Source organism: Apis cerana, linkage group LG3 (assembly GCF_029169275.1).
Source record: "Apis cerana isolate GH-2021 linkage group LG3, AcerK_1.0, whole genome shotgun sequence".
Lineage (NCBI taxonomy): Eukaryota > Metazoa > Arthropoda > Insecta > Hymenoptera > Apidae > Apis > Apis cerana.
Window position 1 is genome coordinate 6,499,707 of NC_083854.1, and position 24,369 is coordinate 6,524,075.

Here is a 24,369-nt window from a genome sequence, read left to right on the forward strand (position 1 = left end):
TTAAAAGCTCGACAGGGTATCGTGAACTTGACACCGTAAATTAGAGGCTGTCTTCTTTTGAACTCTCGTTGCAAAAACTTTCCTTCTGTCGCTTAAAATCTATCTATAATTTCCGCACTAGTCAATTCTTCCCTTTATCAAATTTTCAATACAAAAAATTCTCTTCTTCTAACACTTTATAACGGAGAGCAATAAAAGTTCAAACAGCATCAATCTCCCTCACAAACATCGCCATTTTCCGTTATCGCGAATTGACTGAAATCCGCCTTGATACCCACCTAATCCAACTAATAACACAGAAATTATTGCACCACAATAATTCCAATCCCATCGACGATTAACCGCTGAAAAATAAGACGCTCCAACAATTTCTTCCATATAACCATATATATCCGATTGACCGGTTGTCATCGTGTAATCGGCGATAGATTAAACATTATCGATGAATTTCTCAACGTTATATCATCCGTGTTAAGCGTTGCGTAACGCTCAGTGACCGCGCGGGTGGCTAATAGAGACGCGTGCACGGATATTTCCTCTATAAAAAAAAAAAAATGTACAACCAATGCATATATATATATACATACATACATATATATATATAGAAGCGCATGCCACGGTACGCCAACCACCAGGTTAATTTTACGTAATATCAAGAGAGCGAGTTTATATTCTCGCGGGCCGATCGGCTCTCGTTCGGCCAGTGGCGCGTCCGGTTGCCTCGTAAATTCCTCACGCTATCGCGATATATTTAACTCGGCGATAATGTAGCAAACAAATCGTATCGTTTCAACCGGAACCGGTATTCTCACGCTCTGCTCGTCCGCGTTTATTCCCTTGCTAAAGATAGCGCGTATTTAATCCGCCTTCTGCACACGCACGACCACGAGGGGGAGGGGGAATCGGACACGATTCCGAGTGAAAATGAAGCGAGGCACGATCGAGAGGAGGGGGGGGGGGGGGAGGGCCGCTTGCCACCATTTTCGCTCCGTTTTATCCAAGCGATATTGCGGTATTTATCCGTTATAAGCTTGCAGCGGTTCGAGAGCGTCGTTATATCTGCAAGGAGCGCGAAACTCGAACCTTATTTCATTTTGCCAGCTACGACGATCGTGGGGAATGATAGCAGGCGAAAGACGAGGAGGAGAGTGTTCGAGAGGAAATTTGTGGTAAAGCTGTGTCGGACGCGCGTGCAATGATTCACGACGAAAAATGTTTTATTAATTATTTCCACGTATTATAAAGAGGAAATAAAGAGGCTTCGCTCGTAACGCAGTTATGTATGGTTAATTTAGTTTAACTTTCGACACATTTTCTCTCCCTGCTTTTCCCCCCTTTCTTTCTTTCTCTTTCCTTTTTTTACGATCAGCAAGATACAAAGGGAACGATCAAGCCATACAGGGACTGAATTTCGATTTCACTCTACTCCATAAATGACCGGGTTCCGATTTTCGTGTCGTAGCAGTAGCAGCACTTATCCAGCCTTTTATATACCGCGTACATACATTGTTTCGATATTTCTGAATTCACTTCACCGAATTCCAGAGGAACGCGTATCCAAGGAAGGAGCATGCACGCAGCTAAGGAAAAAAAATATTACATGCGAGCTGGTTACATGCACACGGCCTAGAGAGAGGCCGGCGGCGATCTCGCGACGAGAAATCGTCGATCATCGTCGGTCGGATTGGCGCGTTGGCTAAAGATAGGCCGGCGATTACTTCATCGTGGAAATCACGTAACGTCACTTCGAAACGGAGAGATATACATGATGTGGGTCGGTGTCGGCGGAGACGAGGAAACGGCGGTGTAATCGGCCTAGCATAATCGTTGCTCCGCGCGAGGTTGGGACACGATTGGTGCACGCGTATCGCCACCGTGTCACGACGTTTCTATTAGCTTCTTATTTCCTACTTCTGCGTCCACTTTTCCTCTCCCTTCCTTCGTCCAGGAGGGAGGGCGGATCGATCAAGTTTTTACCGATGAGTGCGCGACTCGTGGCGCGATTCGATAAATAATGCATGCAACAACACCGGCAAAGAAGTGCATCGTTCGCTATTGCAGGGCCCGATAGCTTACCGCAGAAGCGCTATTATTACGTCGTTGTTGCGCAAGATGAAAGTATCGCAATGCTATTTCACGCCCACGCGGCAAGAGGGGAGGATCTCCAAGGCTCGGGACGATTCATTCGGATGGATCGGGTCGTTCAGACTGCATGGCCAAAATCGAATTTGCGCGTTTGGGAACGCGTGTATAAATAGATCGAAGGAGGAAAGTATTCGTGAAAATAATTTGATAATTAATCCAGCGAATGATGTTAGGAAAAAAACTTGAATGAAACTTGACGATTTGAAGTCGGATTTTCTGAGTTCTTTTTCGAGACAGTGGTTTTAATTCATAATTGAATCACGGTTATCTGTAATTGAGATGGAAATTTTGAAATCAATTAAGTTTGTGACTACCGTCTTTCGGCTATTGGATGAAGAAAGAAAAAAAGAACAAAAAAATTAAGAAAAATTTATCAAGTTCTTCTGCAGTTGCTCATAATAATAAGTTTTTTATTAGATCGGATTTAAAAAAGGGAAATGTTTTGAAACGAAGTATAAAATACGGTTTGAAATCATCTCTCGTTTACGATGACAGATTCCTGGACTACTCTTCCAATTAATTTAACACGGGACTTGGGATACATGGATCATTCGATGTATTTAACGTCACAATATTATTCCGTTATTGGACCGGCGCCAAAGTTTTATATCGTTGCTTTACGTTGCTCGCCAATATTAATATTGCTTTTCTAACAAAGTATCCAATAAAGCTGACGTATACAGAAATATCTGCATATCCGTCAAACTTGAAAACAACATACCGAGCGAAACTATTCAGAAAATCCGTAATTTCGTCTTCTCAAAGCGTATCACTAGATTTGTCGATATTATATGCACCTGTAAATAAATACGAGCGCAAGTTAATAACACGCGTTATTAATTTTCCACGCAAATAAATCATCGCAATACGTGTCCAAAACTTTAAAATTAAAGCCATAATTCGGAATTCTCTCGATGCAAAATTTTAAATTCCTCGATGGGAAACAAAGACTTGGTTTTAACGAGCGACTTCCAAGTTAGTTACATAAAATTAAAACCACCGTCGTCATAATCTGTTCGGTATTCTCTCCAATGCAAAACCTACTAAATTTTAAATTTGTAGAAACAAAGAGTTTGTTTCAACAAACGATTTACAAATTACAATAACACACGTACATAGGAATACACGTTAAATGGTCGCAATACATATCCAAACTTTAAAACCATCATCGTCGTAATTCAGAATTCTCTCTGTCTCGCAAAATAATTAAATTGGCCAATGGAAAACAAAGGCTTCGTTTCGACTTCCAAGTCAGTTACGTACGCGTTAAATCATTGCAACGTTGCACGTAGTTCGTCAAATTAAAACCATCGTTTGCAGCGATCCGTTCACGGTTCTGATGCAAAATTTTCACGAACGATATCGCAATTGGGGGATGTACACCAAGTGTCGTTCGAAAACCGATCACCACCCGTTCGAAGTAGCCACCTTAGACTCGTGTCAGTCCGCGAAGGCAGGACACGAGAGAGAGCCGGACCAGGTAAGCGTCCGTTCGAGTGCGTGGGGCATCAACAGGCTCGGCTATAAATAGACCGCGAAGGTCAGGGGAATCGGCAGTTTTCATGCAAATGCGGCATCGATGGAATAATATTGCTCCTTTCGCGGCGTTACACCCGCCGCGGATTCCTCGTTACGATCTGATCATAATTTCTCAGGTTCTCCCCATTTTTAGGTAGGATTTTATTCGTGTAATTATATTTTCTCGAGCGAGGATATACAACACTTGGTGGTTCTCCAATGATTTAATTCATTTTTCACAGAGGAGAATCTTGTTCGTCGCATCGAAGGGGGTGAAAGGAAGAGCGGGATTATTTCAATTTTTATAGGAGGCTTCGCGTAAACCAACTTTTTTACTGTATTTTTGAAACTTGTAATTTTTGAAAGGAAAAATAAACATGGGAAACGTATTCGCTTACCGTCACATTCCGATATATTGATTTATTTCAGAGATAAAATTAAAATTACATCTACTCGGCCAAAGTTCTCGTTTCAGCAAATGAACGGGCGAAGCTGTATAGATTGTTGTTCGAACATTTTGAAACTTGGAAACTATATAATTTTCTTTATCCTATCCCTGAATATCTCCGAATCGATTATTTCCAAAGTGAAAAAATCGTTGCCTTCTTCCTCACCTCACCTCGAGAAACCTTTGGAATTTATATCTGTAATTCACGCTGTTTACGCTGCTGGCTTCGCACGACACTTTATCATCACGGTGAACGCGCGATTTGAATTGGAGATTTCGCGTGGAGGTGAGTCGAAAGCGAGAACGGAGGAGGATACGTACGGAGGGATTGGTTAGAGACGAGATCGATGCGGTTTCACGCGCGGTAATGGACTTCACGGCGGTTTCTCGATCGCCTGTAGCAACATTGTCACCAACTACGGCCTCTCGGGTTTCACAGAGTTCTCTCCTCGATGCGAGTACGCTTCGAATCGAGTTACGCAAGGTCTCAAAGGGTAATTCGAAGTTTACGCGCATCCTCGAGGAATATCGAGGAAAATTGCGGCCAATCTTGCTCGCGGATTCCCCACCGGCCTCGCGATAACTCGATACGATTCTGGTTTCGAATCGATATATATATATATATATACATATCTTCAGCACGTGACGATACCCCGCATTAAAATAAAAAAAGCTCACTGAGATGATGAAATGATTCGTTCGAGAAGAAACAGTATTATTCAAAAGAACAGGAAAAGAAAATGTTATTAACAGCACAAATACACGATGAAATTTTAAAAAGAAGAATCCAACCCGTTCGCTTCAACCCGATCACTTTTATAATAACGCATTCGTGTTATTAAAAGTGAATAAAAAAGGAGAAAAAAATGACGAAACAACAACCCACGTTGTTTCGTGCCACGGCGAACCCACATTGCGCCGGACAGTTTTCCGATCCGCGGAGACGTCATCGACTCGGCGGCCGGTGCAATCAACAGGTGGTTGCACCAACCGCGATGCAGTGACCCGCGTGTATACATATATATGTATATATATACACAAGCGTGTGCGTGGAGGATCGAGCGAGAGAAAGAGAGACTCGCTTATCGAAAGTTCTCACTGGATCGCGATACTCGCATATACACGCGGTGGTTACGAGAGAACCTTAGCATAGGCGGCTGTGCTCAGCCTCTCTGTGGTCCACCTACGGCTATTCACCTAAACGGGTAGCTGCTACGTTGATACCTACCAGCGTGGTCCACGCAACCGAGTCCACCTCTCCTTCTCCCTCCTCTCTCTCTCTCTCTGTCTCGAGCTTTTCCTTTTCGACGAATAGACGTGAAGGAGTTTCAGCGATTCGTATTTTCTTCCATTGTGCGCAACGTGCTGCTTTGTATGCAGGAATGCACGCTCGAACAGAGTTCAACTCTGAGGGGATTCTTGAATTAGCCGGCGTTAGATCGGTTCTCTTCTTCTCTGTTCTGTTCCCGCGAGCTGGCGGGAAGCTAAGCTATGCGGTAATGTATGATCTTTGAAATTCACTTATGGCGGCGGCATCGGTGACGGGCGAGCGTCGTTGATCGAAATCGGTCAATGCTCTTGCAAACGATGTGGTTTCGATCGGTCGTTATATATGTATTTAACAGGGAGGGGAGATCGGGGTGGGAGGAATGCCGATTTTCAATTAAGCTGGAATCACGCTGAACGATTAAATAAGAAACTTTCTATCGATCGCCCCGCCAATCCTCCGCGCTCATTTGCCTCGACAAATTTGTTGAGTTTAACAAACGGTCTTTATGTAAGATTTATTTATTTATTTTTTATAATTGTTTATTTTTTATAATAATTTCCTTTAATAAGTTGTACTAATGTTATACCGTTTCTTTTAAGTATCGAGATATTAAAAAAATCAGTTATTCATAGGCTGAAAGAATGTTTTTGACGTCATCCCACTTGCCGATACCTGCAACTTAACTAACCGATGATCTCCTGTTTCTAATAAATCGCTCGTATTACACGCAAGTCGCGTTTTTATTTCCGCTCCCATTAGCAAGACCCGAGAAATTTCAACGAGAGGTCGATCTTTATCTTAGTTTTTAACTATTTATGCGAATTTACAAAACGTATCTCACGAAATTGAACTCCTCCTACTATCCTACTACACGTGATAAAAATAATTCGAACTGCATCCCTGCACACTTTTCCGCCTCCCCTCATCTGCTGAGCAAAAAAAGCGGCCCAGGAAGCCTGTTTCAACCGCGTTGAAAAAATCGAAATGCGCCCGTTTCCAGCCACCGTCGCCGCCGCCGACGGGCTTGAATCGAGGCGTGGGAGCGGCGCGTTTTTCGCGTTGGTCGTCGCGGCCCGAAATAGCCGCGCGACGCGGCGGATACTTGGCCGACGGGCAGAAAATAAATCGGCGGAAGCACAGTGCACGCGAGCGCCGGTAAACATCCGGCGGAAGGAAAAAACGAAATGGTGACGGCGGCAGGGAGAGAAGGAGGGAGGGAAGGCGCGCCGCTGTTCGATCTCGCCACAGATTCGATTCGAGTGAAACTAGGTGAAAGTAAAGGGAGAGGCGCGATTCTTCTTGCATATACGCTCGGATTGGAGAAGGGCCCCGAGGAGGTTTGCCACGAAAACGGGCACGAGGAGAATCGACTTCCTTTTCGATCCCTTTTCCTCGACCCGCCTTCCCCGTTTCATTTTCTTACGACCTCCGATTAACATAAATTAGTCTGGAGGCCTTTTTATCTCTTCGTGCCACTTTCTCATTACGCTCGAATCGGCGTGGAATCGAGACAGTCCTCGAACGTGTCCTTACGATTTCCATTCGAGAAACCTTGTCCTTTTTTCCTCTCTTCCCTCCCCTCTTCGTCCGCGTTCCATTTTTCTTCGACTACGTCGATCGTGGTTATTAACGGAATCGCGATTATCCGTGATCCCGATTGATTTTTCAACCGATGACACACGCTACTTTTTTTTATTCTATCTTTTCCTTCTTCGGCATATTTCGTGTAATATCTCTGAATCGAAGTCTGTCTACGATACGATTGCTTTCATTGCTATCTTATTCTGCATTTAGTGAGAGAGTTATTTTAAATCGAATCGCGAGAATACCTGTACACGCTGTTATCGTCCCGAGCCTTGAAACAATGCATTCGTGAAATCGTTTCTGATCGAATTATTATTATCAAATCGAAAGAGGAGAGAGTTTGGCGAGATCTGGCGCGATTTTTTACCCCAACTTTTGGATAGGGAGGCAAAAGAAAGAGAAAAGAAAAAATGTTCTTTTTTTTTCGCTTTTGCAACGGCGAACGTGTTTCGATCGGGAATATTAGCCGAGGGAAGGTGGGACAGCCACGAAGAAACGGGCAGTCGTGCCACTTTCCAACCGGCGAATTCCACGGAAACGAGCGATGGTCCGAGGATGATTCGAGACGATTAACGAGGCGTACAAGCAGACGGGTTAAATGATCAACCGGTTAAAAATAGAAGCGGATCCGTGACATGTGTTTTTATTAAATCGGTACACAAGCCGACGAATCGTTCCCAATCGCTCGCTTCCTCGTCGTATCTTTCATAAATAACGATACCGGGTTTTTAGTTTAACTCGGAAACTGAGAAAGTATAAACGAGCAGCGTCGTGGCGCCACCGCGACGGCGATGATTTCACGATTTTCCTTTTTCCTCGCTTTGAGATCGACTAAAAATATTTCATTCACAATTGAAGAATTTATAATGAGGAATTTATTCGATTATAATTACAATTTTGATTTTTATCCGGGGGAATAAAAATATCGAGGAATTATCTTTATTAATTTCTACCTTCTTCTTTTTAAATAAATCTGTATTTAATATAATTTGTAATTGTTTATCGTGGAAGAACCATCCTTATCTGATGAGTACTTGTGGGTCTCGTGGAGTTATTAAAAAACATTACTTTTTGCCCGATGAATTATCTATATATACACACACACACACATATATTTAAATATTTCTATATATACAAATAAATTACGAAACGAATCGCTTTGTCCGTTTTGATATCCGACATCGCGAGTTCCGCGGCACAGAATATATTTCTGAGAGAGATTTGTCTACGATTGGATTGCGCAATCCTCGCCTATCCTGCTACGGATACTTTGATCGACGCCAACTCGAATCGAAAGGAAAAAAACCGAAAGAAATACACGAATATCATCCAATACGCTGTGCATACAGCGATACATCGCCGGCCAGATAGACACTGTTGTCAACAATGTTGTTAATGCAGTTAGATTCGTGTCATCGAGATAAGTTGAGTTCGTTCAATGAATAAAGGAGTGGGACGAAAATAGAAAGAGTTAATCAAGAGTTTCATGAAACATGCATTTCGTGAAACGTTTCAGTTTTAACCCTTAAACGAACGACAATAGATATCTTGACATTCAACGATCGGAATATGTATGAGCCTAACGCTATTTTTAGATCAACGTGACGTATTTTGCATTAAATTATACTCGAATTAAAACTTACGCGGCACATCTACTCATTTTCTTCACGCACATTCTTCACAAAAGTATCTATTTTACTACTGGATATCAAAAAAAAGAAAAGAAAGAAAAGTTTCTGCGATACAATATTCCTAATTGAATCTTTCACCTTCCAAAGCGTTAATCTCAAAGTATCGAACCATCAACCACTCGTCACCGTGAACGAGATTAAAGATTTGGAATATCTGGATCTGGATCTAGAGGTGATTTATGTGGGATCGTCGAAAACTGTAAACGAGAATACGATGAATTCCAAGTAGAATCTTATCCTTCGGGATAATCGAATGCATCCACCCTGATCCCGGTACATAACCGGTTCGATTCGGTTCGTGATCGATGCGTTTCTAGATCCTGTTCGAGCGACGAGGCTCGGACCTAGGTTAATCTACGATTTAAGATATCTCGGCCTCGTGATAAAAAACGTTCGACCCAAGATAGCTCGATCACAGCCACAGTTCAAGGCTTGATCCAAGGAGTATTCTCAAGTCGCTCGCTCGACTTGCTACGAAGGGCTCGTTCGAAAACCCGAGAGTAAAATTCTTAAATTTAATCCGATATAATAATTGCACGTTAATTCAGATTCCTATTATATTATTACAAGTTCATATTTGTTCAACATATCCTCTTTTGAATACACTTCGACATCCTCGTGTAATAATTTACGAATTATTCTAATTATTTCCTACTCTCGCTTTCGAGCCAAATACCATCGACCGCTATCCTCAAAGCTTTCTAATTTTTACGATTCTTTGCAAGATAAAAGAACAATCCCCCGGATCTTCCTGCAAATTCAAAGATTCGCAAATTACGTGAAATTCCACATTTAAGCTGATTTCCTTCCCACTCTTAATTTTAATCGCGTTCCCCGTTTCGCCCGAAAGGGAAGAAAGGGTGGCGGGAATTTTTCAACCGATCGAAGCTAGGGTATCGCGTGTTCCTTGCGGGCGAAAAAGCCTCGAAACGAAGGCATCCGCGCGCGGAAGCAGCCCGTAATTATATTGTCACGCCGCGGGTGTTCAATTTGTCGACGAGCATCCGCGTCCTCCCCCGCGTCACCTCTTCGACAACTCGGAAACTCGCTCGCTTCCCTCCCCCTCCATGTTCTCACGCCTTTGGAACAAGCGAATCGTGGCATCCTTGATCCTTGGGGAGGGGGAAGATCGACACGAGGATGCAATTCCGAGACGTTCTCGAGATCGTCGGTTATTTTCAGGTATTTCACGGAATGTTTTCATGGAAACGTGGGGGAATTGTTGTCTACGCGTGACGGAGGTAATTCAGAGACGAATGACGCTATTCTCGAGACGGTGGATGGTTATTTTCGAAGAGTATCTTTTTATAGAGCGTACAGGGGATTCGACGTTCATTGAGAGAACGAAATGGAAATACGCCGAATATGAATTTTTTCAATGTCGAGTCTTCGAGGAACACGCTCTCGAACAACTCGAGAAAACCCATCGAGGATGGATATCGAAATTGGATTATTATTTTGAAAATTCTAAAATATATCGGTCGCTAATTTGTTTATCGAAGTCGAAAGAAAAAAGGAGGAAAGCTATTAGGTTAATTTCACGTTTAAATATTCATACTGTATTCGTGATAGAAGCAGGTGGGTTATCCGTGAGATCTATCCCCGACAGCTATCGAGAATATAATAAATCATTGGATCCAGTTTCGTGGAGTGAGCAGGTGTTTCGAATAGTATTAAAGCTACTTACGTAACTAATCATGGGTATGTTGCGGGACTGAGCGACTATGGCTTCGACGTAGCACGAGCCTTCCGGTCCAAAGAAAGCTGCAACCCCCTCGCAGATCATATCGATCATTGCCTTGGTGGCTTCCACCGTTTCTCCCCTCGTGTCGCTCCATCGCATCACCAGCTTTACGTTTGGCAATATATTCGGGTCGCTGTTGATCTGAAACGGATTATCCGAATTAAAATTAAAAATTCAAGCCGTGTAATGTTCCATTTATAAATTAATATCCCGTGTGTATACATGTTATAAAAATTTACGTGAAATTTTCATCTCGTTTCCCAATTTCCATCCCGAGAGACGCACGCAAAGTTATCGTTTCATTTTATAAACCGTTACGCAACTGTTATTATGAAACCTATATTTCGTCACACGATATTAAATTACAATAATTGAACGGTGTCACGAGATGCGGCATCGGTTCTCGTCGAGTCGTGAGTTAGCATACTTTATATTCGACTTAATTGTTTCCAATAATGCCCCCGCTCGGCCAATTTAAACGACTAATCGGGTTACCATAATTCTCGTAATAATTCGACACTCGTGGCCTCGAGTACAAATGGCCTCCGCGATACGCGTCGAATCGAACGGAGCAACAAATCAACAGAGATGACAACGATCGTTCGAATTGATGATATTTCGTCTCTCAGAGCGAAAGAGGAAAAGAGCGTCACAATGAGTCGTAGTAATGGGTCACGATGTTTCTCTTTCCAACCGTATATAAAGGAGTGCACGAATCGATTTTCCATGGCTGGTATTCCATTAGAATAAATTTCTGCCCCCCAGGAACGTCGATTAAAGTTCAATTCGTTAATGTTATCCGCGCCAAGTGTCCCGATTCCTCTCCTCGATATACTCTCGCGGCGTATCCGGCTCGTAATTACGCAAATCTGAATTCCAACGATCGAGTACTTCTTCCAATCGATCGCATCCTCGACGCGTTGACGAACGGTGAAGGCGATTAACGATAGCGATCGAATTACTTTTTGATTCGAAATCCCAGTGGAATTCTCTATTTGGTTTGGATTTTTTAGGAAGATCGTCACCGAATAACTCGACGAGAGTTTGGACGAGAGCGGGTTTTAATTCGATCGTTTCTTAAAAGATGATAAAACTGGGATATATGTAGAGAGAAATACTTTCAACGTTTGTTTAAAAAATGAGGAGAGAGAGAGAGAGAGAAATATAGCGATTAATCTGGAATTCTGAGAAAATTCTTGATTATATATCCGCGCGAGCTATGGATTTCGAGCCGGTTCGACAGTATGCCGTATAAAAACATTGCTCTTTTATGAATTTTATAGCAGATACTCATGCGCTCGCTTTTCTCCATTTTTATTTCGCCGCGTTTAAGCGTAGCGTAAAAATTGTATCTCGCTCTCGTTCATAAATTATTAATAGAATGATTGAAAACGTAATTTATGAAGACTACATAAATTCATTTAAATTCAATTACTATACGGTATAAATTTGTGTTGCTTGAATTAAACATTTATTATATATCGACCGTTCTTTCTAATTTTAAACTTCGAAGAATCTAAAGAAAAGAAAAAAAAGAAGAAGAAGAAGAAAAAGGATTCCGAAATATTTACCCGAGTCTCTAATTTAACGTGCAAACAATCGTCAAATGGAATGTTTAAAAATTTTTTTCTTCGATAAAGATAAAAACCCGTTTCCAAGAAAAACAAAGGAATTTCCTCCCGGCCCCAGAGAGGAGACTTCCAAAAATATCGATCGTTGTAACTTTTTCACGTTCCGATTCGCAAACAGTAGTTTAAGTTTATTCCTGTTCCCTCGATTCTAATTTTAATCATGACCGAGGAAGAAGCTAACTTCCGTCGAGCGAACAATAATTACTTGTTTCCACACCATCCAGATCATGACTCGTGCGCAGAGGAGAAGTGGCAGAAGTCGATGGCTTAATTATGCGAGTATTGTTCTCGGAACGAGCAACAAACGATCAATTATAACGTATACTCGTTACGTAAAATGACGTGTGGCGTTGTGCACGATGAAATCAGGGGGGGAGAGAGAAAGAGAAAAAGAAAATATCGGCGAATTACGACTTTCGGGTCGGCGAAATTTTTTTCGTTAGGCTTCACTCGGAGCCGAGGAACCGTTAAAGCGGTTTCGAGGCGGCGCTATAAAAAATCATTGCTCTTCCCGTTGGATGGTTCGCATTCCTGACTTTGCACCTGCCTTCGGACGACCGCCGAATTCGTACGATGGAATGCGTACAATAATGCTCGTCCACCAACCATTCTTTCTTTTTCTTCTTCCTCCTCTTTTCCCTGTCCACCCTTTTTTTTTAACGATCGCGGGTGAAAGTTGAAGTTGCTTGCCCCTCAACGATCAACGCGTCTGTGTCTCTTGACTAAAAAAAAAAAAAGAAAAAAAATGTAAGTGTTGCGAGGAGGAGGAGACATTTCATTATTCGCTGAATGCGAAGATGAGACGAAACGGAAGAAAGAATTTTGGTGGAAGCTTGAATGAAAGGTAGAAAGAAAGAAAGAGTCCAAGTTACGATTCGAAAATATGAACGTTTGTATTTTCGTCACAAGAAGAGAGTATTTAATAAAAAGAAAAAAAAAAGAACCACTCGTATAGCGCAATCTATCTCATAAATTAAAAAGTTATCTTAAATTAAAGTTATCTCAAGTCATCTTACGCAGGTATATAAGTGTATTAAATATCGCGAGTATATACGATCTCCATAAACGTGTAGATACGTATAATTAAATTTCGAAACAGTCATTCGGTATAAAAGCTTCGATGTTACACACGTACAATATTATTCCAATATTTCTCAAGATTCGAGAAGAAGAAGAAGAAGAAGAAGAAGAAAAATATCGGACAACAACTGTTCCAATTCCGCTGAGAAACATAAGCAGAGTTCCCTCGAGAGAGAGAGAGAGTTGTCTGAGCGTGAAACAATGTTCACAGACACTGTCCACTTACGATGTTGCCACTGGCAGGGTTTCGCCAATCAGCTTATTTTCGAGTAATTGAAGGGCGTCCGGTCGTGGAAGGCTGTGCACGAGCGAATGCCACAACCTTCAGGGTCGATGAGAGCGACTTCGCCACATTCGATTCGTTGGTCCACGGGGAAAACGAGGGGGAAAAAAAGAAGAAAAAATAAAGAAAATCGAGATCCCACCTAACGACGACGATATTACGACGCTCAGTCGCAAATGTTGTCTGCCCCCGTTAATTTGAATACTCGTAAAAGTCGGCAAATTCGGTCGAACGAGGCTCTTCCCTCCCCCATCGCTTCGTTCTCGATCGATTCTCTCTGGAATCGTGGTCAAAAAAGAAAAGAAAATATACATCCTCGCGCGCGTTTACGCTTTGAAATCTTGATTCAAAATAAGCTTTAAACCGTTGGATCGGTGAAATCGCATCCGATGATTCATGGATGCGCAACAGCTGTCACGAGCGATCGCCTTAATCGCTCTTAAAAGCCTCGTGAATAATCATCGAGACCAAGAGAATTTCGTATCGCGATCTCGTTCCCTATTTACAGATATTGAAACTAGTTTATCGCATCGTGGGAGTGCGTCATAGCGAATTCCACAACCTCTCTTTTCTTTTTAAGCCACGGGTAAAATGCACTTACGAGAGATGGTTAATCAAATGTTCGTGTTAGTCGAGGACCTCGATTCGAACCGCTTGTTTGAATAGATAAAAACTAATGGAGCTTGGTCGCTGTTAAGTATAATAATTAATTCATCAAGGTTAAGGGAAGATGCTGACGATGGAAGTTTTATGCGAGACGATTAGGTGGTATTGACCCTTGCTCAGCCGTGTCAAGGCTGGGTCATTTTGACCCATATCAGGTTCTCTCTTGCCCACGGAGAAGTTAATCGCTAATTCCACGGAAAGTGAAGTTAATCAATTTGAACGGAGAGGCTTTCGACAAAATTTATGTTCATCGTGCCGTTTAATTTAATCCCAACCATTTACAGTTTGAAGCCACGATTACAAGTGGATAGTTTCAGCTTGAGTTAACAAATCGATGATAAAAATTCAAAATAATAAATCACGGTTTATTCAACGCCCATCGTCTCGAAAGTCTTGAAATATCTCTCTCCCCGTTACGATATATCGGAAAATCATTCTAGCGATATAATTCTCCAATATCGGTAGTAATTTTATACGATCAGAGAGATATTAGAAACGAGCGTAATTACTTTGCATACCGACTATGCAAACGCCCAAACGAAGAAAAACTTTCACCATGCCTCGGCTAAAAATAGAGTTATTTCCTCGTTGCAAAGCGGTCTCGCTTGAAGCCAAGCGACAAGAAATAAAAATGTCTGACGAGGAGAGCACGAAAATAACCTAAAAATCCTCGCTCATCACCGTGACTTTCTTTCTTTCTTTCTTTTCCTCTTTTTCTTTTTTTTTCTTTTTGATATAAAAATACGAATCTACGCAGCATCGAGTTTCGGTACGAGGCAACCTTTGGTCCCAAAGTAACGAGGCCGACGTTGCGATACTTACTCTTGCGCCCAACTACACAAATAAAATCGCGGGCAAATCTCCTTTCCTACATCCTTCGAGTCCCACCTCTGATTTCGTTCAATTTCTATTACTTTCTTTCTGCCACATCGAAAATGGCGGCAAGTTTAACACACGCGATAGTTTGTTTGTCCATTTTTCGATGAATAACAAAACGAAATGAATTGATCAACGGCAAAGGAAAATTATTATCCTTGAGAAAAATATCCACGACGTTATGGAAATGCTCCGTGACGCATGCGCACACGTGACCCTCAGCGGGCCGAGAGAAAAGTGGCGGGAGAAGAAAGAAAGAAGAAACGAATCCCGATCGGCGCGGTGAGATACCAGAAATATACCCGAATAATTATCGGCGTAACCGCAATCCATCTTTGACGTAACTTGTTATTTCCAAGTAGAACCGGATACACGCTGGTCCCCCGCGATACCATCGCCCGGTTATTTCGACGATTCCCACAGGTTTCTCGGGGCCCTTCCCTTACGCGCTCACCACGGTTGCAGGTTGCGAGAGAGCGTGTATAGAGCCGCGGCTGGTTTCGTGGTATAAAAAGGGAGAAGGAACGCGAACACGTTCGAGGCGGCAGAGCGAGGGGCGAAGAGCGAAAGATGAGAAAGATGAGAAAGCGGGGGAGAGGGAGAGAGAGGGAATAAAAAAGGAAGGGAGAGGGGGTGATGCACCGGTGGAGGGGGAGGAGGAGGTTTCTCGATCGCGAGCGAATTCTTCTCACGGTTGCGAGAGCGGAGTTTGGACGCGTGGGCGGACCGGCGAATAATGCCGGTCTTGTATTTTTAAACCCTCGCACGAATCGGCATCTCCGGGGAGAGACGGCGGGTCACTCCGCACGTTGCGGCTCCCGCTGCAGCGCACCTTTCTCTTTTTCTTCTCTTTACTCGGCCCTCCGAAAACGATCTCACGGTCCCTCGAGCGCGCGCGACCGATCCTCCAATGAATTATCGACCCTTCCAGACCGGAGGAACGCGAGGCTGCCGCTGACCGCCCGCGGGAAAAAACGGGCGAGACAGGGGCCCGCGATATTGGGACCTTACGGATCCGCCGCGGCCTACGTGGGAACTTCGGGGCCCTGGCTACCGTGATTAGCCGGCCACCGATTTCCACGTGCGCGCCGTTCCACGTGGAGAGTGGCGACCGTATTTCGGTTAAACGGAGGGGAGGGAGATCCGTCGCGCGTTCCATTGACGGTGTGTAATATGTGTGCGGATGAGCGGTGAATTAACGAGGCGAGTTATATTTAGCTTGGAATGTAGGTTTAGATAAACGTGTCTTGTACGGGATCGTTGTTGCCTGGACTCGCGTGCCGCTCGTTTTCGAAATAATCGAAACGTTATTAAGACAGGTGGGCTAAAATACGGAAGAAGAAGAAGAAGAAAGGGAAGAACTCACCTCGTCGAGGGCCATGGAGAAGGCACCCGAGATGGCAAGGCCCTGACGATCTTTGAGGCCACCTTTGATGGCCGTGAGGTATCCAATGGTAAGATTCTGCTGTTTCCTCGGTTGGATGGCCCTGGTTACGGTGGACTTCGGGTAAGTTTGCCTGGAGAGTAGTGCCTGCTGCCACTCGGCCCCGGGCAACCCTGGCGGCTCGGCCAGGCCCAGGACCAGAGGGCTGCTGGCCAGCAACAGCAACACCAGCAGGGCCCGTGATCTGTTCCCGCACGAGCGTGACCGCAGCGGTTGCGGCTGATCCAGCCGGTGCCGTCGATTGCGTTCCTGAGGGACTTCCTGGCGACGGGGAGGCCTGCGGCGGCTCGGCTGTACTGGCGGGCCGGGGCGCATGGCCGCCGCCGCCACCGGTCAGCACCGCCTCCCTCCCGCTCACCTGCAATCCCAAATTTTCCAAATTTTTCCATTCCTCATATCCGCAAAATCCAATTCGCGAAACTCCATTACTATTATTATCATATCGTATGTAGTCTCCGAAAAGATCGACGAAAAGAAGGAAGGATACAAGGTTCTTCTCAGTTTGTTACGTTACGAGAAATAACATCAAGAAATATCGTTTGTTCCGCGGATATAATCCATTTGTATCGTTGCAATAGGCAGTAATAGTTTCGATTAATTCAATGCGCGCGTTGAAAAATTAAAAAGGCACGATCGAGATCCTAACTTCGTAATCTTGTACGTTTCTCTACGATGAGCGGATAGATATATAACGGGGTAACGAGACCGATGATTGTACACCACTCGTGCGATATATTTTTAGCCACTTATCTTGCCAGCGGTACGAAAAATTCGTACTGAACCACGCAATTAGATATAAGTGCCCGTACTTAGAAGTGTCATTTCGACGCTATCTTCCCCGCTACTTATCACTCGTCTCCACTTATTCTGTCTGAGTCATTGCGTGTGCCGTGCGCGTCGAGCTAATAATAATAATAATAATAATAACAACAACTGATATTCACCCAAAAAAAAAAAAAACGATACACCTCCTTCGTTTTTCAAACGATCACGAACGTTTTATTACGCCATCGAAAAAACGCGCCCACTCCGTTTCCCTAACGTTAATTTTCCTCCTTCTCGAGATAAAAATCTACCTACGTGTCATCCGACATTAATCATCCCTCCCTTCCCTCCCCTCTCCGTTTATATATTCCGCGACCTTGCTCCCAGATTCCAGGCTGAAAAAAAAATGAGTCAGGCGAACGAGCGACACGGAAGAATCTGTTGCGCGGCGAGTCGTTATCTTCCCGATCGGATATCAATGATCTCCAGGAAATATTACGTCAGAAACGTCGAAGGACTGGGACGATGAAACAGCGTAGAGATTGCACGGATCGGATTCATGAATGATTCCTGTTTATTATTATATCGTCTCGAGCGTGTATCGGTGTAGTCGTATTCGCGCGGACGCTCAATAGCGAAGAAGCTTGGTCGGAGAAGCATGCGGAATCAAGCTGTCCCATTGTTTCATGGAAACGTTCTTAGAAAAACAGTTTCGAAGAAGGTCGCTTTCCAAGACCGCTTTATTCGTTCCGTTAACAAGAAAAATCTCAATCCCTTCCTCTCCCAAGCTTAGATACGAGTCGCTGGGATAATCGTTGAAAAATCTGCGTTGCAATTGCCAACGAAAATATTTAATCCGATTATATTCGAGAAAGAAAATTCTTCCTCCTCTCCCCTCCTTAGTCAACGAATACCGTTCCGAGAGAGTAGATATCACTATCCGACGCAAACTTTCACTATCGACGAAAGCTAAACAGAGTTCACTTATTCACAATTCTAATACAATTCTCCTCCCAATTTGCTCGCGAATCAATCACTAGCGAGCTATTCTTTCCTCCTCCCAATCTTACGTGAGATGCAACGCGTCCCATTAATGGTCGAACAACAACCGAGCCAAGAATTTCGCAACGCGATCGATCGATTCAATCGGTGGGTGAAAAGAGAGAGAGAAAATACACGCGATCGTCCCAGCGGAACGATTCCGCGTCGAAGCGAAGGAACGGCCGTGGAAAACACGTGGCTGGGCATCGAGAGGGACACACCTGTTGCAATTACGTAACGCGACGAACGAGCTCTCTCTATCTCTCTCTCTCTCGTAGGCGAGAGAGCGTGCCGCCGCCGCCGCTGCTACAACACGGCAGCAGCCCACTCTACTCTAGAAGCCCTCGCGCGACGACAATAAACACGTCTTCTTCTCCCCTTGGTTGATGCATCGTGTCATTCACCAACCGGGCTGTGCCACACAGCCTTTCGTTCGTTTCTAAGTCGGATTTAATTATGGCCGGCCGGTGAAAGTGACCAGCTGCGCGGATTTATATTTAACGAGCGGGAAAAGGGACGACGAGTCACCTTGGCGAGCCACAGGTGACCAATTCACGAACACGATGCCATCTATTAAGCGATCGTCGGAGACGGAAATCCTGTCGCGACGAATCTATTCGTTATTATGTATGATTTAACTTTTGTCTCTTTATTTCGTATTCACTTTTAACGCGATATTATTTTATTTACTTTGAAAATTTTTCACGATACGCTGATTCGTATTTCGCTTGGCGAAGAAAATATAGAGAGATCGTTCGTTGGATATCTTATATCCAATTCGAGAAAGGACTAAATTATATTAGAAATTTCTCGATTTTAACTTTCTTTTGTGTTATGAAACGCGAGAGCAAATCTCGTTACTCGTTAGCTGGCGTTAGAGAGGAGTTTTTTTTTCAAGAAAGGAATTTTCCAAGGTAATAGAATCCCAACGTAAATATTTTTCCTCGCGTTCCTTCGGGTCTCGTGGAACGCGTTATTATGCTTTTTTGCCTGTAATATTCGCAACGAGCGCAGCTTTCGTCGATGTATCATTCGTATCACGCGCTTTCTCCCCGAAGATTTTTATCGCGCGAGGATGGGATGGAAAAGCGTGGACAGGATCGTGACCCCGTCGAGGCTTTTTCAATTAACGATAGGCTGACGCATCTGCGCGCGTATAAACCACGTAGCAGTGATGCTCGAACAAGCTACGAGTGGATGTGGTGGACAGTTTCCACGAGCGACGCGTCAGCGCGGTGCTATTTATTTTCAGGTGTTGTTGGAGGATCTCATTAGCTCGTTTAACACGCGTGGATGGGATTCAACGGTTTGTAGTAACGTGGCCCACCGAAAACGTTTCGTGAAATTTTCCAAATTATTCAATTCGCTAATTGGCGACGCTAATTGTCCTCGTTCAAATTGAATATTTTTAAAATTCGCTTACGTTTGTTTGAATATCATGTTAATTCGTCGGATAACTTTTAACACGCGATTAGTAACAGAAGATTAAATATCTAGGAGAATAATCGAAATAGTATGATCGTCGTTGGCAAAGATCTTGGTATTTCTTAAATTGTGCGTGTCTTTTAAACCGTTTTCGATAAAATATATCGTCGAATACACGTTGCAGAGTGACAAGAATTTTTAAAAATTAATCTGTAAAAAATAATAATCCGTTGGATCGAAAAACATCATCTTTACGAGTAAATTATCGATTAATACGATTTTCTTACCGATTCTTTTTCGCCGACACATTGCATTGTCTTAGGAAAATCGTCTTACCCGATTCGAGTGAAATTAAAATACCTTCGTAGGCAAACTTTTCTTTTTCGTATCGAAAGAAATAATTACAAAGTTTAAAAGTGGATCGAAAAATGCTTGCCACGCGAGCGGTACACTCGTTCCAGTCGAATTTATTTTCGCCTCGAGACTGTTACACTCCCATGGGCCGAGAAAGCAAACAGGATCTTTTTAACGCGGGCCTGATACGTAAAGTAAATTCGGCCCGCGATAAAGTTCTAAGAATAGCAAGCGTCCATGGAAGAGCATACGTTATTTGTCAATGACGTCGCTTATGGTTACCTGAGATAAGTAACTTCACCGATAACTCCGATACGTATTTCAAACGTTCGGTGAAATTATCTTTTTTGTCCTCGTTTTATCGCGCAATATTATTACCAGCCGCGGACAAACTCAAGAGAATTTTAAATTTTTAACTTTTCGCAATTCAATTGGACCGATACTCGCAACGCTGGAAATTGTTGCTTTTACTTACCCGCTTAATTTTTAATTTCTTAAAATTTCAATTTTCCCGCCGAGAGGATCACACGATAAATCTTTCTTTCCGATTTTGCACAGCGGGTAAAAATTTTCAAAATCGCAAGGATCGAACGAGGAGAAAAAAAGAAAAAAAGCTCGATCAGCTGATCGATTTATCGCGCGACCAATTCTTAAGCGGTAAAAGTAAATGTCGCGATAGATGAATAGCGGCACTCGTGTATAGTGTATATATCCGCGAGAGCTCGAAAGGAGAGTTATCACTGTTTATCTAAACGATATGCACCGCGAGTGTTGACCCTGCCATTGCGTAAACGCATGCCTCACGCATGCCAGCCGGCCGCAGCACCGCCGATTCGTGCTTCCTGCACCCGATTCCGCCCGTTTCGCGAGCCGTAACCGGGTTCAACTTTGCGAAAAAGGTAGTGGAAACCGGGCTAGAAAAGAGGACCAGTCCGATTCCGAGATACCATTAACGAGTCCGCGGGAACGAGATCACGACGGAAATAGAATGGATCCTTGTTGCCCGATGCCTCTCCAAGGATATCGGGGCTGGAACACGTCAAGTCTAGTTTTCTTCAATTGGATCGTGGAAATTGTTACCGCGATCTTGCGCGAGAATCGGTCTACGTACAAACGAGATAAATCGATGGATACTTTCGTATAAATTATTTCTTGAATCTTTTTTCCTCTTTTTTTTTTTTTAATCTATTATCGAATCGAACATTTAAATCGATAAAAATTTTCCGAAATTTAATAAGCGAAAGGCAATTTGATGTGCGATCGAATTTTTTAAATTGTTACGATTATGTAACGATGTATTTTATCGGGGATAAATTGTACGATAATTAGATCAGATTGAGTAAATAGGCAAGGAAAGAAATAAATTTTGATAATTTGGAAAAAAAAAATTCTGATTTCATAACGATGGTTAAAGAATATTTTCTTTAATTTAAATTACCTGTAAATTACGGTCCCCTCGAGTTATTCTAGATATCGCCGCTGTCATTTTCAGTTAATGATCTTTACCACTTATTTACTTCAATATAATTACATTATCATATTCCACAAGGATATCTGAGTGACCCTCTTGTTAATTAACTCAAAAACAGTGTCGTTAGTCACATTGCACATTGTGACCATATTCATTTTTTTCTTTTTTTTTCATTTTCTTTATACGCGTGCAAAGACGTAAGTAATTTGAATATTGCAAAGGGAGCTCACAAAAAAAAAAGAAAAAAAATTGGATAACACAAATCCGACACAACACCACGGCACAGTCATCGGTGAAGTTGTAACAACTTTTTAAATCTTCCTCTCTGTTTCGTTACACGTGCATTAATTAATTTGAATATGAAAAGGGAGAGAGAGAGAGAGAGAGGAAAAAAGGAAGATCGCAAGAAAACCACTGAAACTGTTCGCAACGAAATATCGAATCAAATTTCAACGATCATCCCTGGATGAAAACTCGATGGAACTGGAACACTTCTCGTTCCAACCTCGTCGAAAGAGAAGAGGCTCTCTATTCGATCGAGACACGCTCGCCGCCTGTATAACAGTTTGTTTTCTACACGTGATACGTGTAATACGGGTTCTAAAGCGCCTCGTCTGTACAGTGTATCGTGTTACAAGGGGTAATTGAAGAACGATATGCATATACGTTGTACGAGATGTGCACGCGTGGGCATTGTCATTATCGCAGCTACACAGTACATTAGAGTGTTTCATGTCGATATAATATATCACATTACTACTGTAAACTGTTCAGGGGTGTGGCTCCAATGGTCACCACAGGATACCCCGATACGAGCCAGTATATCGTTTACTACGATTCTACAATCTCTCTGTATCTGTCACAATTGTCTATCGATGGACGGAGTTAAATAGTGTTTGCCCCGTGCTGCTGTCGTGACTCATGCGACGCGCTACGTATACGACTATTAAACCTAATTCTCAACGACGAAATGTGACGGAGAAAATCACTCTATTAATCCCGAGGATCATCCCCTTCCCCGTGTGATATTTATTTAATCAATCCTGTCCTTTGGTAAATTTTCCTAACCAGAGGGAAAAGAGAAAAATATTGGAAAAATTCTAGTTTACCAACAACATTTACTTTACCAAATGTATCGAAGAGATTTCTTCGATGACAATCCGCAAGTAAAATCGATTAACGATTTCTATTCCCGCAACTCGGGTTTGCAATCGTGGGTCGATTGGCTCGTTCGATGAGCCTCCTCTCCTCGCCGGGGGACTCACTGGATCCGGTCGTCAATTCGCGACAAACTATCCTTGCATAATTTCTAAAAAAGAAAACATTCCGATCTCTATGTTTAGAAAGGGAGGAGGGAAAAAGAAGAAAAAGAGGAAGAAAAACTCATCCAACTCTTAGTTATTCGACGGACAAACAGTTCCTTTCGAACGCGTCTGGACATTATTTCAAACTATTTCCCATTATCTTCGCTTCAGCACAGGTGTAAATTACTGGAATCTCGTAACAACTTTGCTCCGGCCGCTTAGTCGGTTTAATTAGTGCTTGGTACGGGAATATTAAATAAAGCGGTGTTCAAGATTCTATTCGTCGCCGACACTAATTGACGAGTATTTCCGTTCCGTGTTAACGTTAATCTCGTTAAGCTCGACACATACTTGCCGCACGAATCGCGATAAGCGGCCTTCTTCCGTTTCGCGATTCGCGAATGAATTCGACGTGAAACGGATACCGAAACGGTCACTGCCTAACGAAAACAAAAAACGATTATCGCGAGAACCGAATCGGCTTCGCCCTCCTGTAACGTACAGGATGGAGGTGTCCGTAGGAATTAAAATAAGTGTATTAATGGCTGTTCGAGAACGAGGGTTCGAAACAGAGAGAAGAGGAAGGGGGGATAGATCCGGGAGGGAAATAAGAAGGTCTCTAATTGCTGGATCTTCTGCTCGTCGGTCTGTTAATTCGCTCGATTAATTATGCAATCGCGATGAAAAACGGCGGATAGTGGCCGAGGATGTAACAGAGAGAATTACAACGAGAATCGCGAAATAAATTAATCGGCGGTGCGTGTCGGCGTGATAAGCGTTGGCTAAATGTTGCAACGCTCGGTCGGTCGGTGGACGAGTTAATTCGAAATTCTTATCCGAAAAATTTTTCACAGAAATCTTCGCGATTCGTTCCCTCCCAATGTGGAGATCGGATCGTGTTAGAAATATATAAAATTGTAGAACGAGATCGATTGAAAATCTTGAATTAATTTAGATGCGAAATTATCAGACGTTGGTAGATCGATTAAAGATGGAAGATTAAAAAAAAAAAAATAAAGGAAGATTTCTCACGCACGATATCGCGCGATTATAATCGTTGTGCTCAAACGCACGCTTTTTACGTATAAAACGCAAGGAAAGAAAAGTGTATTTATATCGTTATTAATAGAAGCCATTAATAGAAACAATTGATTAAAAAAAAAGAAGAAAATTTTAACATTTCTCCTGGGTGGGAAGTAAAAGAACGTGTATAGGATAATAAACGAAGAGGGGAAGTGGAAGATTGATCGAATTACGATCATTCTAGCTAATGTTATCGTTTTTCTATTCCGGAATAAATATTACGTAGGTTTTTTTATAACACGGCCTATGTAACCGCAAATAAATTGCGCCAGAAAAGTCCGACAACCGAGTCCGATAACGATGGAAATGTCACGTGAGCTTTAATGAATGCTAAAAATAGACGTCGTTATTTTTACGCACAACGCGATGCGCGACGAAATAATAAAAAAAAAAAAGTCGTTGCATCACATCGATGCGACACCGCGCGCTGAATTGATATATGCATTAATCGATGCCCCATTCGATCCATTTTACGCTGGAATCGGCGACGATCGGCGGCCGTGTCTTCTTCGCGGAAGAGAGATTGGTAAGATAATCCAGAGAGAA

General features: G+C 42.9%; 1 protein-coding gene across 1 annotated transcript in view; it reads right to left on the reverse strand.

The window, feature by feature from the left end:
• Positions 1-24,369, reverse strand: part of LOC107999016 (receptor-type guanylate cyclase Gyc76C) — a 65,581-nt gene that overhangs the window by 21,354 nt on the left and 19,858 nt on the right. The window contains exons 3-4 of the mRNA XM_062072556.1: positions 16,303-16,738; positions 10,344-10,541 (exon numbers count right to left, since the gene is read on the reverse strand). Of these exons, the coding sequence (XP_061928540.1) occupies positions 10,344-10,541; positions 16,303-16,695 (591 nt within the window). The 5' untranslated portion in view covers positions 16,696-16,738. The remainder of the gene's footprint in view (positions 1-10,343; positions 10,542-16,302; positions 16,739-24,369) is intronic.